We start from the raw sequence: 17,601 nt of genomic DNA, 5'->3' as shown, positions 1-17,601 counted from the left end.
TTTCTGTTAGGTAACTGTCTTATATGCCTTTTCTGGGCTAAAGCCCACTCTCATCCCATGAGAAACAGGCTCCAGTGCCAACACTACTGTTCAGGAGAGACCTTCCTGTTTACCCATGGCCTTCTGCCCTAAACTGGCGTATTTGCTGCTCCCAGGCCTGCTAGTTCAACTCCCTTCTCTGGACCTGCTTGCACCAGCCCGCTGCCTGGATGCCCGCCCACATGCTACTTCCAGGACTTCCTCAGAGCCCAGATTCTTCTCACTGGAGTCCTCCCCAAGGGCTCTCTTGAGCAGGGTTCTATTTTAGACTCTGGGGCATCTGTTGTCTGCTTGGGAGCTGATTGTGGTATTTGCGATAGTTTCAGCAGGACTTTGTTTATTGCCTTTTCAGGCTAGCTATGCCAGAATTCCCCCTTCATGGGGCAGGGCAGGCAGGGTGACTTGCCAGACCATGTAAGGGTCTGAATGAGAGGTAGTTTGGAGCCAGCCTGGGAACATGTTCCACACGACACCGTAATTCTTATGCTCATAAAGCATCCTCAGAGGATAAGCAGTGGCCTGACAGCCAGTGCTTATTTCTTCAGGTCCCCAACCCCCTTGAGACAAGAAATCTTTCAAGTGCAGACTGCTGGGCACCAGGGACTCTAAGGACAGGAGGTAGAGGGAGGAATTAAGAGTTGTCAGGTGACCTAGAGGCAGGCAAACTTAGTTACCTCCATAGTGAACTAAGGATGACGGCTGGGACCACGGCTGGCTGAGAGGCTGCTGTGAGATGTGACACAGCAAAAGAATGCCCATGCTGTACACAGCCACCGACTTAAGACCATCACCACCCAGCCTCTGAGCTCTTGAGGCTTGCTCTCTGCTTTCCTACCCTCTCTCCTGGGGGCTTGCCTGTGCAGCTGCCCTGGACACTGCCAAGACAGTTGGCCTGTCTCCTCAACCAACTTCCAGAGAACAGAGCATGCCTAAGAGTAGGGGCAAGAAGGTCACACGGGAGGAAAAGAGAAGAAGAGAGTGAGGACAAATAAGGGAGAAAATTTTAATCATGCACCCAGGCTTTTCATAAGAACTTTATTTTTCAAAAAGAGGGAAGAATCCAAAGTATTAAAATAATCCTCTAATCTTTGTTTGGGGGCGAAGGACAGGATGACAAAATTAGTCATATAAAAATTTCAAGCATAACTGGCGCAGATACTCCTTCTGCTTGGTGGAAACATCTTGAAACTTGTATTTCCTGTCTGCCACTCAGGTTCCACTGTATTGCAGGTTCCGTGCACCTCCAGTACAGGGACAGGCTGCAGGTACCTGCAATGCTCACTTTACCTATTCCACAAATGCACACAAAAGGCCAGTTTTCCCAGTCCATTTTAATCTTGTTTCTGATGAGAATGCTTTAAAGAAGAGCTGCCCCTTTTCTAAAATTCCAAGTCTTTCTTTTTGAAGATGACTATGTGTGGGAGAAATGCAAGGAAGTGTGGAAAGACGGATTAGGGATGATGGCGCTAGAACCAACCACATGCCAAGGGAGACCTTACCTCACTGAGGTGATAAAAAGCAACCAGGGTTTCTCCTTGCTGTTCACAGGGGGAAACTGCACCTCTGCTTCTATCACTGAAGGGAGCTAGACTAGGCAGAGCCAAGTCCTTATCTGTAGCAGTTATTTCCTTAGTGAAGGAGTGGGATGGAAACATGAACATTAGCCAAGACCGAGAGTCCCAACTGAGCCCAGAAGCATCTAGGTGCACTTTCCAATGGCAGACCCTTCTAGGGAACGGGAGACAGGATCCGGCTTCTCCATAGAGATTCTTAAGGCTGGAGGAACTGTGACGACTTCTTGGACTATTCCTGGTTTCTTGGATCTTTTCAGTTGGTGTTTCTCTGGGGAACAGGGAGGTTCTCGTGAAGATACTTCAAACTGCCATGCTCTGAGAAGTCTGAGACCACGTGGTCTTGCCCTCGAAGAAGCCACTTAGTAGTAAGGAGTCCTTCAAGGCCTACTGGTCCTCGGGCATGGATTCGTGACGTGCTGATTCCCACTTCAGCTCCTGCAAAAAAGCATGGATAAAGGAGTGCCTTTTCTCAGCCTCCGCTTCCTGTCAACACCAGACCCATATTTTCTCCTCACCGGGCACCCTCTCTCTATCTGCCAACTCCTGACTCATCCTTCCCAGGCCAGCTGCAGTCCCACCACTCCATCAGAATGTTCTATAGTCACCATGTATCACGGTGCACCCCCCCCCTTCTTATGATATACCCTGAGTTCCTCTCTTGATCTCTATGGCATTTTGAACAATTAAAAGTATCTCCACTGTCAGTTTAGCATCTGAATTATCTATCTATCCATATTTGGAGATTTGGGCATGTTCTGAGTGTACAACAATGTTTAGTATGGAGGTTTCATCTCTCCAAATATTCTTTAAATCCTAAAAAGTACCCTTACTTTTTAGGTTTTTAGTAGCTCTCCCATCTAACAGTACATTCATTAGACAGTTTCTGAGCACATAAAAAGTTATTGTTCATTTCCCTTCCTTCCTATTCCTAACTTAGAGCAGGAGAACACCAGAGGTTTTCTTGGGTCTGGCTTGGTTTTCTGCACTGTATTCAGTGGAGAAAGGGTTCCCTCATTCATTGCAACTTTACTGGCCATGTATTAAGTACCAGACCTTGTGCTGGGCCCTGGGGATAAAGTGGTGAATAACAAATACAAGGTTCTGTTTTTGTGAAGCTGATGTTCTAGTGGGCAAGGCCGTCAAAAAGCAGCTCAGTAAATAATCTTACATGAAGCTCAAGTACACCAAGGGTTGCCATGACAAAGACTTAATGGCAGGACTGGGGACATGCTGTGTAAGGTGGTCAGGGAAAACCTCCACAGGGAGGTGCCTGAACCATGAAGAGCTGGCTGGGGAGCAGCAGGTGAGAGGTGCTACAGGCAGAGAGAGGAGCAAGTGCAGAGACCTGAGGAGGTGTGCTTGGATGAGGCAAAGAGAGTGGGTCAGGACTCAGGTTCTGGGCCTTTGGGCATGTTATCTAACTTGTCTCTCATGCTGCAGTTCTTTTTCATTTGGAAAAGCAGGAACACAACAGATACCCTTTTGCAGTTCTAAGTGAGATAAGGCCTGCAATACACTTAGCATGGTGTCAGACCTGTAGTAAGCACTCAGTAAACAACTGTCACCAGCATTGAGGCAGTTCACAGAAATTTAACTCAACTGGAGTTTGGAATTTTACTCCTCTCCCACCCTGGATTTTACTTGAATGCTATGGAACTCAGCCCTTAAGAGTATGCAGCTATTTCTTTGTCAAGAACATGGGGTACAAGTTCAGGGTAAGTGATGTGATAATTAAATCAAAACCCCTACATGATAGAAATGGGAACTAAAAATAATGAATCTAATGACTAAAAAACTAAGTAAAAATTCCCTTTAATAATGTTTAACAATTCACTGAGAACCAATTTTCCAGGCAGGTCATTTATTTTAAAAGTTCAGGGGCATTAAAATGTTTGGGTTTTTAATTTTTTTGCTGGGGTGGGGTGGGGTGGTGGTGCACTGGGGACTGAACCCAGGGGCACTTTACCACTGAGCTACATTCCCACTCCATTTTCACTTTTTATTTAGAGACAGATTCTTGCTAAGTTGCTTCAGGCCTTGCCAAATTGTTGAGCTGATCTTGAATTTATAACCCTTCTGCCTCAGCTTCCCAAGCTACTGTGATTATAGGCATGCACAAGGCAAAACATTTTAAGTGGCTGAAATAATTCTCAAATATCCAGAAAATGTGTCATAAATGTCTCAGTGTAGTTCTGTATCATAGTGTTCCTGAAAACCAGAGACCATCCCAGTAACCCACACACTATAAATAATGGAACTAGAGAGAGAGGGCGTCTTTCTAAAGATTTTCATTTCAGATTCTGCTGGGGAGTGAAGCCAGGGCCTGTGCATGCTAAGCATGTGCTTTACCACTAAGCCCCGACCTGTCTCATTTTGATATTTGTTATTTGTGGACTGAATGAATGCGTGGGCCTGGTACTTAGGCTCAGTGCAGGTCCCAGCACCTTCTCTTGCCCTGTTTTGTGGTTTCTATTTCTTAGGCAACCTGGCTGTGTCACTTTGAAATGATAAGTCTGCTATGGGGTATTCTCGAGGGACCGTGGCATGCTCATCTATCATGGCCTACGCAAAGACAAGCTACGTCTGCCTGTACTGCAATGGAAGCACTAAGTTTTGGACTCACACATATTAAGGTCTAGATCTGAATATTAGCAAGTTATTCGAATTTTTTGACTCTTGGTTTCCTCATCTATGAAAAAGAAACATAAGGACCTACCTTTTCTTAACATGTGAAATGCCAAAGCAGAAGATATCTATCAACTCAGGGTGGGTGGCCTGTATGATTCTCTTCACCTCACCACTAATCTGTCTCTATTATCTTGCTCATGATTGTGACAGTAAAGGGGACGCGTCTCCCCCACCTCACCAGGATCTTTGGATCATACAGTGATTCACAAGTGACTCCTTTCTCCCCTGACCTGTTTTTCTTACCTAGTCCAAAACGGTAGCCATCAGAGAAGCGGGTGCTGGCATTCCAGAACACACAGGCACTATCTACATGCTGGAGGAAGAACTCTGCTGTATTTTCTGCAGGGTAAATAAAGAGAAACTGAGTTAGGATGGCCCAAAGAGAACATCCCTAGTGACAGATCTGGGCAGGGTCCAGGTGCCCAGGTGTTCTCTTCACATATTAAACATGCAGGCTTGTGAAGGTTCTGAAGAGAACAATGGAAAGTCAGCACCATCAGCCAATGTTGTGCAGACTGGGCTAAATCCAGATCTCCCAAGCAGCTCTGCCTCAGTGCTGCCATAGTCTGTCCCTATTCACAGGTTCCACAGCCAGACTGCCTAGGTCTAAACCATAAGTCTAAACCCACTAGCTGCGTGACCTGGAACAGGTGTCTGAACAACTCTGCACCTGAATAAAAAGGGAAAGACATCACCTGGCTCACAAGGTCTTGATACGATGAACTGAGTTGGCACCTGCGTGCACTCATCCCAATGCCTAGCTGTCATTACTGGCAGTGTGGTTATGATCCCCAATAAACTAGCTATGAATTGCTCAGGGAGTCATACAAGTCCCTTCACCACTGGGCCTCCAGGCCCAGCACCTAGAAGTATTTCTCAATGTTATTTGTGGACTGAATGAATGAGTGGGCCCAGATTTCTTCTTCAGCTGCAAAATGAGTTTCTCTTAACTACCTGGTAGAATGGTTGCATGGATTTAACAATAATGCCTCTGAAACAGGGTAAGCAGTCTTTAAACCAGAGCTGATCATCTCTGCCCTGCCCCCTGCCAACTGGGCCACTGTGACAAAGCAACAAGCTAACAGATGTGAAAGCACTCAGCGCACCCCAAATGCAGCCTGTGCAAGGATTATTATTAGTCTGTGGATTGTTTTTCTGTAGAGCCAGGGATGAGAGGAGCAGGACCACCTGGAGATCAAAGGGGATAAAGCAGACACCATATGCCTGAAGCACCCACACACTGACCATTCTCTGTGACGATGACATCCGTGTGGGAGCTGCCATACTTGTGGATGTGGTCAATGGCTTCCTGGACGCTGTCCACCACTTCAATGCACAATTCCAGGTCCCCATACTCTGTTCGAAGTGACTTCACTTCTGAAGGACTAAAGGTCAGATAGGAGGCAAACTTGGGCCCTGCATGAATTTTCACCTGGAATAGAGCAAGGGCAGGGACTACAATGTAAAAACAATAAAAATAAGCAAGCAATAAGATCAAATAGCAGGATGAGTCTGTGCAACATCACAGAGCCTGGAAAAATCACAGCCCAAGCAGCAATGGGGCCTGGAGGACAGACGTGGCTCTGCCTTCCCGCCCTGCAAGCTCTGCTTTCAGAAGGCCTGACTGGCCACTTGCCAGCAAAGGGCCCTTGAGAAAGGTTAGAGCAGGGATTTAAGTAGGGAACATTTAAGTGTTAAGAGTGTGCAAGGCACTGAATGGGTTATGGACACAAGCCCTTAACTTCTGACATTTTACTAAATTGAGCACTTAACTATAATAATCCTTCCCTGCAATGTGGGAACTAGGCCTGGAACTTGTATGGAGAGAGGGAGGCATCACATACACATTTCCATTCACTGCACCCTGGAGAAGCCTGGGTGGGTGGCTTTGCTTTAGAGGTAAGCAGCATTCGGGTTCTGTTGGTACTGCAAACTATGGTTACCTGTTGTATTTCTTTCTTTCTTTTTTTTTGGTACCAGGGATTGAACTCAGGGGCAGCACTCAACTACTGAGCCACATCCCCAGGCTTATTTTGTATTTTATTTAGAGACAGGGTCTCACTGAGTGGCTTAGCACCTAGCTCTCGCTGAGGCTGGCTTTGGACTTGTGATCCTCCTGCCTCAGCCTCCCGAGCCCCTGGGATTACAGACATGAGCCACTGTGCCCAGCTTCTCTATTGGATTTCTGACTGGGTCAGTCTCTGCCCCAGGTTCTGGCACTAATTCTGCTCTTGGTTAGTAGAATGTAAGGCTCCGAGGCTGGTCACTAAAGTCCCAGGACAAGTCTGATCCCACTTAGGCCTTGTTCTCAGAGACCACCTGGGACAGGGTACATACTCTGACTCTCCAGGGCCAGGCTCTTGCCTTGGCTCCTGTTATAATAGTAGTATCTGTCTTGTTCTCACTGCTCCTGAGGTCTTGCCATGGTTTTCTATCTGGGACCCCTTGTCCTCCAGGACTGGGTCAAACCATGTTCATCAGATACAGGAGCCCTGAGCTTGAGCAAGTCACCCCATTGGGTTTGCTGCCTGCATATAAAGGTGCTGCAGGAAGTATACACATGGACTCATCTGGGTTTTAGGAGATTCAAGGCAATCCTCATTTTTGATGACTTAAGGTATCAAGGGTCTGTCCACATAAAGACCAGGAGGATTTAGTCCTGGCCAAAGGAGTGTTTCCTGTGGTCTATCCAAATCACTGTGGTGCTTGGCATCCATAGGCATCCAATCAAACAGTCCACTAATGTAAAGTAAGCACTGTAACACGACTATCATGTGATCTAACTCCCCTTTACTTTGTAGGGTGCATTTTCATTTTCAAAACAATCCTTTCAGGTTCTAACTGGGACCATGCCACATTTATAAACAGATTGGAATCTCCCTTTTCAGCAAATGGAAGGAAGAGACACGTCAGGGTCAAAGCCACCGAGGCCAGCAGGCACCTTCCCTCCGGCTGTGCAAGCTTATGCAATTCTGAAAGAGCACCATGACACTGGCTATCAAAGCTGAAATGCATCCATGCAGGAAGTTTAACAGATTGCCCATTCGCCTTGAGAATTTCCATTACTTTGCAATCATGAATTTAGGACACAGTATAAATTTATATTTGAAAATTACTGGATTTGGTTTGTTTCTAACCTTAACGACAAGATAGGAACATAATCCAGAGAGGACACTATACAAATTGTTGACTCCAAATATCATTATTGGTAACTGAAGACATGTGGGTGTGTGAATATATACAAAGTTTTGGTTTGGAAACATTTCTGCATGACCTTTTCAAATCAAATCCAAAAAAGAATATAAACAAACTTTAAACTTTGCCATTGAATAAAAGGTCGCTAAAAAGTGTCTACTCAGCACACTACCATGTGGTCTGTCTTTATCTCGGCACGGAACACAGCACTTTGTAATATAGCTACCTGTGCAGAGGTCTGGTCCATCCACTGGGCTGCAGGAGGGCAGGGTTAGTTTACTCACCATTGTACTTAGCATACCACTTTAGACATAGCACTGACTCAAAAGTACTGTTTCCTAAATTGACTTAAATGGTATGGCAGTTGGTCCTGGTCTGGCCCATGAACGGGAGGTAACGTACTAGTCCTGTGGGTCTGCTTACCTGTTCCACTCTTAGCATGTCAATGATCTGGTCAAATAACGGTGTTCTCAGCAGATCCCGGTGGATTAACAAAGTCTCCAAAGCATTACAGGCGGCTGGGTATTCACATTTAGAGTCTCTGACTGCAAGAGGAGTAAAGAATTACTTCTAATTAATGTGATCCACAACTATGGCACCCTCACCACACAGGAGACCCAATCCGGCTCACCCAGTCTTGTGACCTTATCCACACTGGCCTCTGAATCCACATACAGGTGGCAGATCCCTTCACTGTGTCCCATCACTGGTATCCCCTTGGCAGCTTTCTGAATGTCTCTGACCAGCTGGGAAGAGCCACGTGGAATGATCAGATCTATCAATTTGTCTAGGCGGCAAAGATCTTCAACTTCTTCTCTGGTATTCACCTGAAAGTAAGATAAAGACAGACATTGTCTAGCCACACAAAATATAGGAATAGCAGCCCCCTCCCCCACTTTAAAAAATTTTTTTTAGTTGTAGTTGGACACAATACCTTTATTTTATTTATTTGTATGTGGTGTTGAGGGTTCCCAGGGCTTTGCATGTGCTAAGCTCTCTACTGCTAAGCCACAATCCTAGCCTAGCAGCTTCCCTTTTTCTACATAAATGTCTGCATACCCTGAGAACCAAACCAGGTGCTGGGAAAACTTACTCTGAAAAGAAGCTTAAATATCTGATCATGGGAATTGAAATACTGTCCAGCAAAAACTACAGACCTGGAGCTACATTCTCTGTTACAAAGCACGCAGCAAACAATCTGTGCCTTACAGAGCTCAGAGTCTTATAGGGAAAGCAGGAGTAGGCCACAACAGCCATAATACAGAGCACATAATTTTTTAGATGCCAGAGGTGGTACTATGCTATCTGTGGAAATTAAAGGTGGTACAGAGGGTGCCAGGCTAGGAGGGTCATTAAAGGAAGTGGCTGCTCTGAGGAAATGCTGTGTCTTGCTAGGAAGCCACAGGTCTCTGGGACTTTTGCAGATAACCTTTCTGCTGGCATGCTGACTGGACTCATTATAAAGAGCTTGTGTCAGGACACTGAGATTAATGGGCATTTTGCTTTCTCTTCTTGATTTTTAACCCCATCCAACTGATCACGTTACAACAAAAACATAAATGTATATGTACCAGAATACTCCCAGCAACTTTATTCTGCATAGCCCCAACTGGAAAGCACCCAAATATTCATCAACAGAAGAAAGGACGCACTGTAGTATATGTACGTAAATGGAATACACAGCTATAAGGAGGGGAGACTGCTGCTTGGTGCAATGATGTGGATGAAAGTCAAGGAGATAACGATGAACAAAAGACACACAACATAAAAGAGCATTTTAGATGACTCCATTTTTATGAAGTTCAAGAATAGGTAAAAGTAATTAAATGTGACAGAAGTTAAAAAAAAAAAGTGGTTACCTTGTGCTGAGAGTAATTGGGAATTGAGGATAGTAATTGGGAATCTCAGAGAGCCTTCTGAGATCTTGGGGAGTGTGCTACATCTGGAGGTCATGTATGTGTACATGTATGGATCAAGTCACAGAGTTGTTCATAACAGGATATATATATTACTGCATGTATGTTACACATCAACAGGAAAAGAGGGAGGGAATCGATCTAGATCAAGATGTGCTAGAGTTGGGAACTGTGTTCTTTCCACCTATCTATTTGCGGTAAGACAAACCTAGATTCTCATTCTTGAGCACGCAATGCAGCAGGTCTGCAGACATTCTTCCAGTGGCCAACAGAACCCAGGGATATTGGAACAAGGGGGTCTTGATGGATAGAGGGAAGGATCTGGAGGTGGTCTCAGTCCAAATTTTTTTTCGTATATATATATTTTTTTAGTGGTAAATGGACACAATATATTTTTGTATATATTCATTTTTATGTGGTGCTAAGGATCAAACCCAGTGCCTCACACGTGCTAGGCAAGTACTCTATACCACTGAGCCACAACCCAGTCCCCAAATTTACTCTATCATAGACTGGGTGCTCTGTGTCAATTCCTTTACTTCTGAGTCTGCTTTTTTCCAATCTAGAAAACAGGCCTAATAATGAATGATAATTTCCTTATAGGGTTGTTGTGAGGATTAAAAAAGATAATAGATAAAAAGTACCTTACACACAGTAGGTACTCAATGAATTATAGCAATTACTGTCAAACTTCATTTGATATCTGAGGAGAGGGAGACAATGGTTGGTTAAAATGATGATGGTAGTGATAATAGCATGATCTCATTCTTACATGCTGCATGACAGTTTATGACATATGTATCTCATCTGACTTACATTACAGCAATGAGAAGAACGGGGGCCTCACACTCTAGGACTGGTATTCTCCATGAGCCAAACAAAGAGGGCTAATTGACATTCTTGGAAACCAGGAGTGCCAGGACACATCTGATGGGAGTGGCCTTTCCAAGCCACTGGCAGTCTACCTAGTCTATCCAGCCACTGTAACGGCCAAATGTCTGCAAGCTCACAGCACCTGCTCCAACTCTGATCAAGCCTCCTATAGTAGTGTCTTGCCCCCATGGGGCCCAAGCTTTGCTTCAAACTCCCACCGATCTGACACGGCCTCACCTGGATCATTTCCAGGGACCTACCAGCTGTACGGCCTCTTTGACTCCATGGATTGAGAGGGCCTCCTGCGTCAGGAGGTGGAGAATCCGGTTGCTGTGTGCAGCCTCCTTTCCTCCTTTGAGTAATAAGCCATTACCACTTGCAATAGCCAAGGCTGCCACCTTCAGACCAAAGGGGAGAGCAGGGGATCAAAGGGAAAAAACAAGAGTGACAGTAATGTTAACATATTTTGGAGCACTTCATTTCAGAGCTATGCTCTCATTTTCACATCTGAGCGAATTAAATACCTGTTTTATGTCACTTTATACTTAAGTCTAGAGAGCCCGGTGACTCTCCGAGGTCGTGTAATTTATAAAAGGCAGGGCTGGGAGCCATCCTGAGGTGGTGACTTCAGAGCCAAATCACCTGGATCTTAGGAACCAGATGATAAGGCCTCCCTAGCACCACCAGCAATGCAGCCTGAGTTCAGAGACCAGTCACTCAGCCCGCCTCCCAACTCTGGCTACTGTGAAGAACTGTGTGCTTAGCTGGCTCTGCAGGGAAATGCTTGCTCCATCTGACTCAAGCTGAGGTTGGGCAGCACCTCAGCTCTGGAATTGTTCTGAGGGCTCTAAATGGCTCAAGCTAGGAACCTCAGAGAAGACCAGAGCTCCTGCCAACCTCAGACAGCAACAGCAGAGACTGCTGAGCACATACTGTTTGGGGTCTGGGTAGGAAGTTAGGGCATCCAGGAGGAGGGTAGCTTCTTTATTAAAGCAGAGTTGATGACACTGACCTGATCATCCTAAGCCTGAAGCTTAATATTCTGAATTCTCATGGAATGAATGAAAATCTTCCTGCTTTTGTAGGGAAAGCAGGAAGGCACTTTACTAAAAAACTTGTCTGACCATGTTAATTTCCAGATTAGGTGTTCCTTTTTTTAAATATTTATTTTTTAGTTATAGGTGAACACATATCTTCTTTTTATTTTTATGTGGTACTGAGAATCGTACCCAGTGCTCACGCATGGTAGGCCAGTGCTCTACCTCTGAGCCCAACCCCAGCCCAGATTAATGGTTCTTAAACCATTTTTATTTGCTTATGTTGCTCATAGGTCCTTAATAAAGTTATGTAAACTTTCTCTAGATAAATGCACTGACATGGGGCATTCTGTATATAATTTTAAGGATTCATTGAGTCTGTGTTACCATACAGGTTAAGATCCCAGGTGGGGAGCCTCAGTGAGAGGAAAGCTTACTTTTTATAAAAAACTAGCTGTGTAGAAGAGAAGAAGCAGAGACACTTGGTGAACACAGTTCACAAAGACTTGGGACCCATTTCTAATATCACAGGTGAGTTATGCGGTCACCACTGTTCTGTTCACAGAACAGAGGGGTGGTATCCTCCGTGACTTGGAGGACTCTGATGAGCGAATTAAATACCAAATTGAGGTCATGTCAGAGAGTACCCTCCACAGAATATCTGGATCCCCCTGGTCCCTAATATTTTATACATATAGGTATTGGTTTTTTGTCTTAAATTAGAATTTCCCTTGGAGACTTTGGGGGTAGGGTGAAAAAAGAGCTGGTATCATACTGCTGACCATCCAGTGGGGAAACATTTCAGATTTCTGGGAGAATTAAAATCAAGTGAGGCTGCTCTCTAATGCCACCTTGTGTTTCCCAGCATGGCCACTTTCTGAACTTTCCTTAAAGACTTATATTCCAGTTTCCATTAACTACTGGAAGTTCTTTTTCTAGGAGGTATACCCACAGGAAGACATGTGTGTCACTGATAACGAGGGCCTTCACATGGGCAAGGCCAGCTATCAGAATAATAGATCACAGCAGGCTAGCAGGAGCCTTCGGTCAGAGAACAAAGTGCCCCATGAGCTAACATCTTTGGAAATTCCTCTCGCATTGTTATACAGTGGGTTGCTCTGGGCTCCAGTAACAGCTGTTCTCTTACAAGTGCCACAGGAACATGAGCTTTTATAAGGTTTGGTTTCCTCAACTGTAAAATGAACCTCTGAATACCTACTTTGGGGTTACCAGAACAATCAAGGACATAAATCTTGGACATCTCAAAAGTTATCTTTTTGGGTGGGGGCGGGTCCCATAAAACCCTCCACACACACACAAATTATGTTTGGGAAACTTGTCTCCAGTACTGAAAACACGTGCTTCCTCCAACCCTCACCCCCATTGGCAAGGCCTTTGTCACGCACCTGGGGTAGACAGTCGGGGCGAGATTCAAAGATCACCAGTAGAACACCAATTGGGACTGTCACTTGCTCTAGTTCCAGGTTTTTGGCAATTCGGGTCCTGCGTAAAACACGTCCCACACTGTCCTGCGAGGAAGCTGCGATTTGCCGTAGTCCGATGGCCAGGCTGTTCAGTTTAGATGTGGAGAGGCTTAGACGCTTTAGCAGAGGGGCTGCAAGTCTCCCTGAAAAGGTGACAGGGATATGCGATGAAGTAGCAGATCTGCAGGCTGCAGCCACCAACTGACATGTCTTGAGTTTTACTGAACATGTGACATTGATCATGTCTGTTTCTGTGCAATGTCACATGTGTGGCATACAGTTTACATGGCTTCTCCAGGGGGCAGTGTGGCAGTACATATCATCATGTAAAGGTGCATGCATCAATACTCTTTGTGCCAGCAATCCTAGTTTCAGAAATTTGTCATTTGTGTGAGCAAGCCTACATATGATAAGGATATGTACAATATCCTTTTATAATAGCAAGAAAGTGCATTCCACCTAAAAATGCAAACAACGGGCTACAATGCAGTTACCATAAATAATAAACATGTGCTAACTGACATGGAAAGTTACCTAGGGTACAGTTTGTAAAAAAGGCAAACTGTAACAGCATGTATGATACACTCCTTTTTGTTTTATTGTTACAAGGGATTGAAGAAATGCATCCCCAGCTGAAACACTCCTATTTATCAAACAGTGTATCTCTATGTGTGCACAGGGAGACCCCCAGAAGGCAGCAAGAACAGTGATGATCCCTATTTTATCTTTCTGTATTTTAGTTTTCTATAATGAGGGAACTATTTTTATAACCAGAAACAATGAAAATATTTTCTTCTAAAATAAAGTTAAAATTATGGTAGGTTCATACACAGAATTTTCTTTAAATACAACAGTATGTATAGTGTGATTCATTCTCTCTCTCTCTCTCTCTCACACACACACACACACACACACACACACACACACGTTTATATGCTTGGGAAAACCATTTGGAATCACATATAACAAATTAATTACTGTGGTTAATGTTTGTTTATGAAAAAATTTCCTTTATCTTTAATAGTCACACACATCAAGGTGAAAATAATAAAATATTTCTACTTTGGAGAGGAGGAACCAACCTTAAGAAAAAAATTAAACCATTCTACAAATCAGTTATACTGTGAATAGCAATCAATTTTCTTTACTTTCTTTTATTTTTTACATGTGATTAAAAACAAGTTTTAATTACAGTACATGTTAAACATTACATTCTAGGTTTTTTGCTTCACAATGCCAGTATGTTTTCCATGTTGTAAAAATTATCATTTTAGTCAATACTAAATATTCCACTGAGTTGATACAGCTTAATGTACTGAATGAAGCCTATGCAATTAGACACTTGGGGTGTTTCCAGTTTTTCAGTGTAATAAATAATCCTTCTCCAAGAATCTTTACATACAGAGCTGTTCTCTCCTCTTGAAATATTTTCTTAGGATCAATTCCATGAATTAGGATTACTGAGTCAAAGGGGATTACCATGCTCATGTATACCCAGGACTCTGTTCTTTTTAAAAAAATTTGTTGGGGGGTGCTGGGGATTAAACCTAAGGATACTCTACCACTGAACTACTATCTGCTACTTCCTAGTCCTTTTTAGTTTTTATTTTGTGACAGGGTCTTGCTACATTGCCCAGGCTGGAAATGATCCTTGTCTCTCAGCCTCCCTAGTTGCTAGGATTGCAGGTGTGCACCTGTGTGCGTTTCCAGAGATATTATTGGGGTTAGAAGCCCAAGACCACCAAGCAGCTGAGTGATCCTGAGCAACAGCTTTAACCTTTGTGGGTCTTAACTACTTTACTAGTTAAAGTTAAAAGAATTGGGCATTATCAAAGATTTCCTCCATTTCTTAAAATCCATTCTGTGACTTTCCAATACTATGAACATTTGAAAAACTACAAGCAATCTCTAGAGGAAATTCTGAAACAATGCTTTAAAAGTGTTGTAAAGGAAGGACAGGGAGGCTGAGAAGCCCTGCAAGGTTTCTTTGATGGGAACACCATTCATATGGATGTTTAAGTGAAGATTCACTTATTCAAGCGAAAATGAACCAAGAGACAACTCATCTCTCATCAGAGTCTGAACCAACTATTTCTATGACTCTCTTATTTGTACACTCCATCTGTGTTGGAATCCCAGGTCCGTTGGTGGCCATATGGCTTTGGGAAAGTGACAGCTTCTTTGAGCTTTGATTCCTCCTCTATAAAATGGAGATGACAAAGAGCAGCTCCTTCAGACATATTATGTTGTGAAGAATAAAGGCAATTCTGTTGGTCAAACCCTTAGCACAGCACCTGCTAATATACAAAGGCCTCAATAACCGCTGGTTATTAGCTGAATATCTAAAGCACAGGGTTTCTCATTCTCCTTATCCGGGCCTGAAATCACCATAAAAGCCACACTCATGTGATCTCTGGAAAACAGGAAAAGTCCTTTTGGGAGTCTTACTGAAATACATGGGGAAGAGGGAGGAATACTAAGAGTAGTTTGAAAAAAACCTAACCAGTTCTAGCCATACAACCTCCATAAAATGATGCACAATATGTAATTGCTTCTATAACAATCTTACTTTTAGGCACACCTAAGAGTTACTGGTAAAACAAAGAACAGCAATAACGAGAATGAATACCTGCCCCCCTCCCTCCTCTCGCATGACTCCTTACCCTCTGCCTCCTCTAGGTCTTTTTTGTTGGCCAACAGGATCTCATCCCGCTGGTCTGTCAACAGATCTGCCAGATGGTGGATAATTTCTGCTCTCTAGAAGAAAGGCAAATGTAAGAAACCCAATAGATATGTTAATCCAAGAAGAACATACACCAGTTTTTAAATCTACTCTTTAGGAATGTCTGTCCTTGCCCTGAAGCCAGGGTCAGCACTGGCTGAAATCCTCCTTCCCACCATTCATTTCCCAACACTGCTCCCCTAATTTTTCCAACCTTCCCTCACTCTCCTTTTTTTTTGGAGTGTGTGGTACTGGGAATTGAACCCAGGGCCTTGTGCATGCAAGGCAAGCACTCTACCAACTGAACTATATCCCCAGCCCTCACTTCCCCTTTACTTCCCACTCTTTTACCACTACTCATGATTAAATTAGTGAGTCATGGTCCAGTGTTGGAGGAGGTTGCAGGAAGAATTATAGAATTTATCCATGAGAAAGGGGCAGGCACTCTGATGATACATCTTTTTTTTTTAAACTTATTTTTTTAATGTGGTGCTAAAGATGGAATCCAGTGCCTCCCATGTGCTAGCCAAGTGCTCTATCACTGAGCCGCAACCCCAGTCCTGATGATACATCTTTTTTTTTTTTTAAAGAGAGAGAGAGAGAGAGAGAGAGAGAGAGAGAGAGAGAGAGAGAGAGAGAAAGAGAGAGAGAGAATTTTTTAATATTTATTTTTGTTTTTGGCGGACACAACATCTTTGTTTGTATGTGGTGCTGAGGATCGAACCCACATGCCAGGCAAGCGCGCTTCCGCTTGAGCCACATCCCCAGCCCCTGATGATACATCTTTACAGATTTAATTTCACTAGATAGTTTACTTCCCAGGTAATTTTTCATATCTGGCTTTTTTCTTTTCTTTTTTGGTACTAGGGATTGAACAGAGGCATTTAACCAAGCCCCTGACCCTTTTTGCTTATTTTCGGACAGGATCTTGCTAAGTTGCTTAGGGCCTCGCTGAGTTGCTGGAGCTAGTCTGGAACTTGTGATCCTCTTGCCTCGGCCTCCTAAGCCACTAGGATTATAGGCATGCAACACCATGCCTGGCTGGCTTTTCTTTCTTGTCAGTTATTTGATGTAATAAGTTGAAGGGGAAAAACTCCAATCCTAGGTGCTTGAAGAGACTCCAATCTTTGCCTACCAGACTGGAAAATGTGGCAAATGTGGTGATCACTGAGAGCTGAGAGAAGTAGTTTGAGAGAGAAGATAGGCTCCTCCTTTGCTTTCTGTTTTGTACTTGTAATTATTTTAAATTCTTCTTTCTCAGGTCAACATGTTTCCCAGAAGAAACTTACATATATCACTCTCAAAACCATCCTCAATAATATAGTCCTAGGGAGCCGGCCCTGGGCTTGTACCTGTCTGCCTTTCCATGTCCTTTCCATGTCCAGCCTCAGTATGCTACTGAGATTCATTCAGGCCTGATTCATTGTAGACTGGGCAGGGCGCCAACTATGGAGCAGTCTCAAGCTTCCATCTCCCAGGTAAGGTTGGTGATTGGGAATGGGTATGGAGAACTTTCCTACATTTTCCTGCTATTATATGACCATCCCCATGTCATCATTTTCATACTTTCAATCAAAACATCATAATGTTGTAAAGCTACCCTAGGCCTCAGCCAACAAAACACAAAAGGGAAATAAATTTAAAGAAAAAAGGCAGAGTGAATCTGAATCAGACTTACAATTTGGAAAACTGCATGGACACTAGGAATACAGGGGGGTCAGCAAGCTTGACTGTTGTGCAAACAGTACAGCAAGACTCACACTGAAAAACTAACAAAACCATCAGCTGAGGTTACTACCTGCTCAGGTTCTAATGTGGCCAACGTCCTTCCTCCAGATCGAGCCATTTCGCCCTGCTGCTCAACAGTCGGGCCTGTAAGAACACATGCAAACATCAGATTGCGGTCAGCTTGGTTCTCACTTTCCCAGATCAGGCTCATCACATGCAGAAGGAAACCCTGGTGTCCTGGTGTGCTTGCTTCACATGTGGGATCACCATGACCATAAAAGGGCAAAGGAATGTGCCAAAGTAACTCTGGTATAGACACAGGAACTTGCCTATATTTCTGGGGTA

The 17,601-nt window shown here is 43.9% G+C and overlaps 1 protein-coding gene across 3 annotated transcripts in view; it reads right to left on the bottom strand.

Annotated features, from left to right (window-relative positions):
* Nucleotides 1–1,057: 1,057 nt before the first annotated feature.
* Nucleotides 1,058–17,601, bottom strand: part of Aldh18a1 (aldehyde dehydrogenase 18 family member A1) — a 40,881-nt gene continuing 24,337 nt past the window's right edge. For all 3 annotated transcript variants that reach the window (XM_078035153.1, XM_078035113.1, XM_078035159.1), the window contains 9 exons: nt 17,327–17,400; nt 15,470–15,563; nt 12,729–12,949; nt 10,546–10,683; nt 8,128–8,323; nt 7,920–8,041; nt 5,547–5,733; nt 4,545–4,640; nt 1,058–2,048 (listed from right to left, as the gene is read on the bottom strand). In XM_078035153.1, the coding sequence (XP_077891279.1) occupies nt 1,867–2,048; nt 4,545–4,640; nt 5,547–5,733; nt 7,920–8,041; nt 8,128–8,323; nt 10,546–10,683; nt 12,729–12,949; nt 15,470–15,563; nt 17,327–17,400 (1,310 nt within the window). In that variant the 3' untranslated portion in view covers nt 1,058–1,866. The remainder of the gene's footprint in view (nt 2,049–4,544; nt 4,641–5,546; nt 5,734–7,919; nt 8,042–8,127; nt 8,324–10,545; nt 10,684–12,728; nt 12,950–15,469; nt 15,564–17,326; nt 17,401–17,601) is intronic.

Source organism: Ictidomys tridecemlineatus, chromosome 1 (assembly GCF_052094955.1).
Source record: "Ictidomys tridecemlineatus isolate mIctTri1 chromosome 1, mIctTri1.hap1, whole genome shotgun sequence".
NCBI classification, from domain to species: Eukaryota; Metazoa; Chordata; class Mammalia; order Rodentia; family Sciuridae; genus Ictidomys; species Ictidomys tridecemlineatus.
Note: the sequence above shows the minus strand (reverse complement) of the source record. Positions and strands in the feature narration are given on the sequence as shown.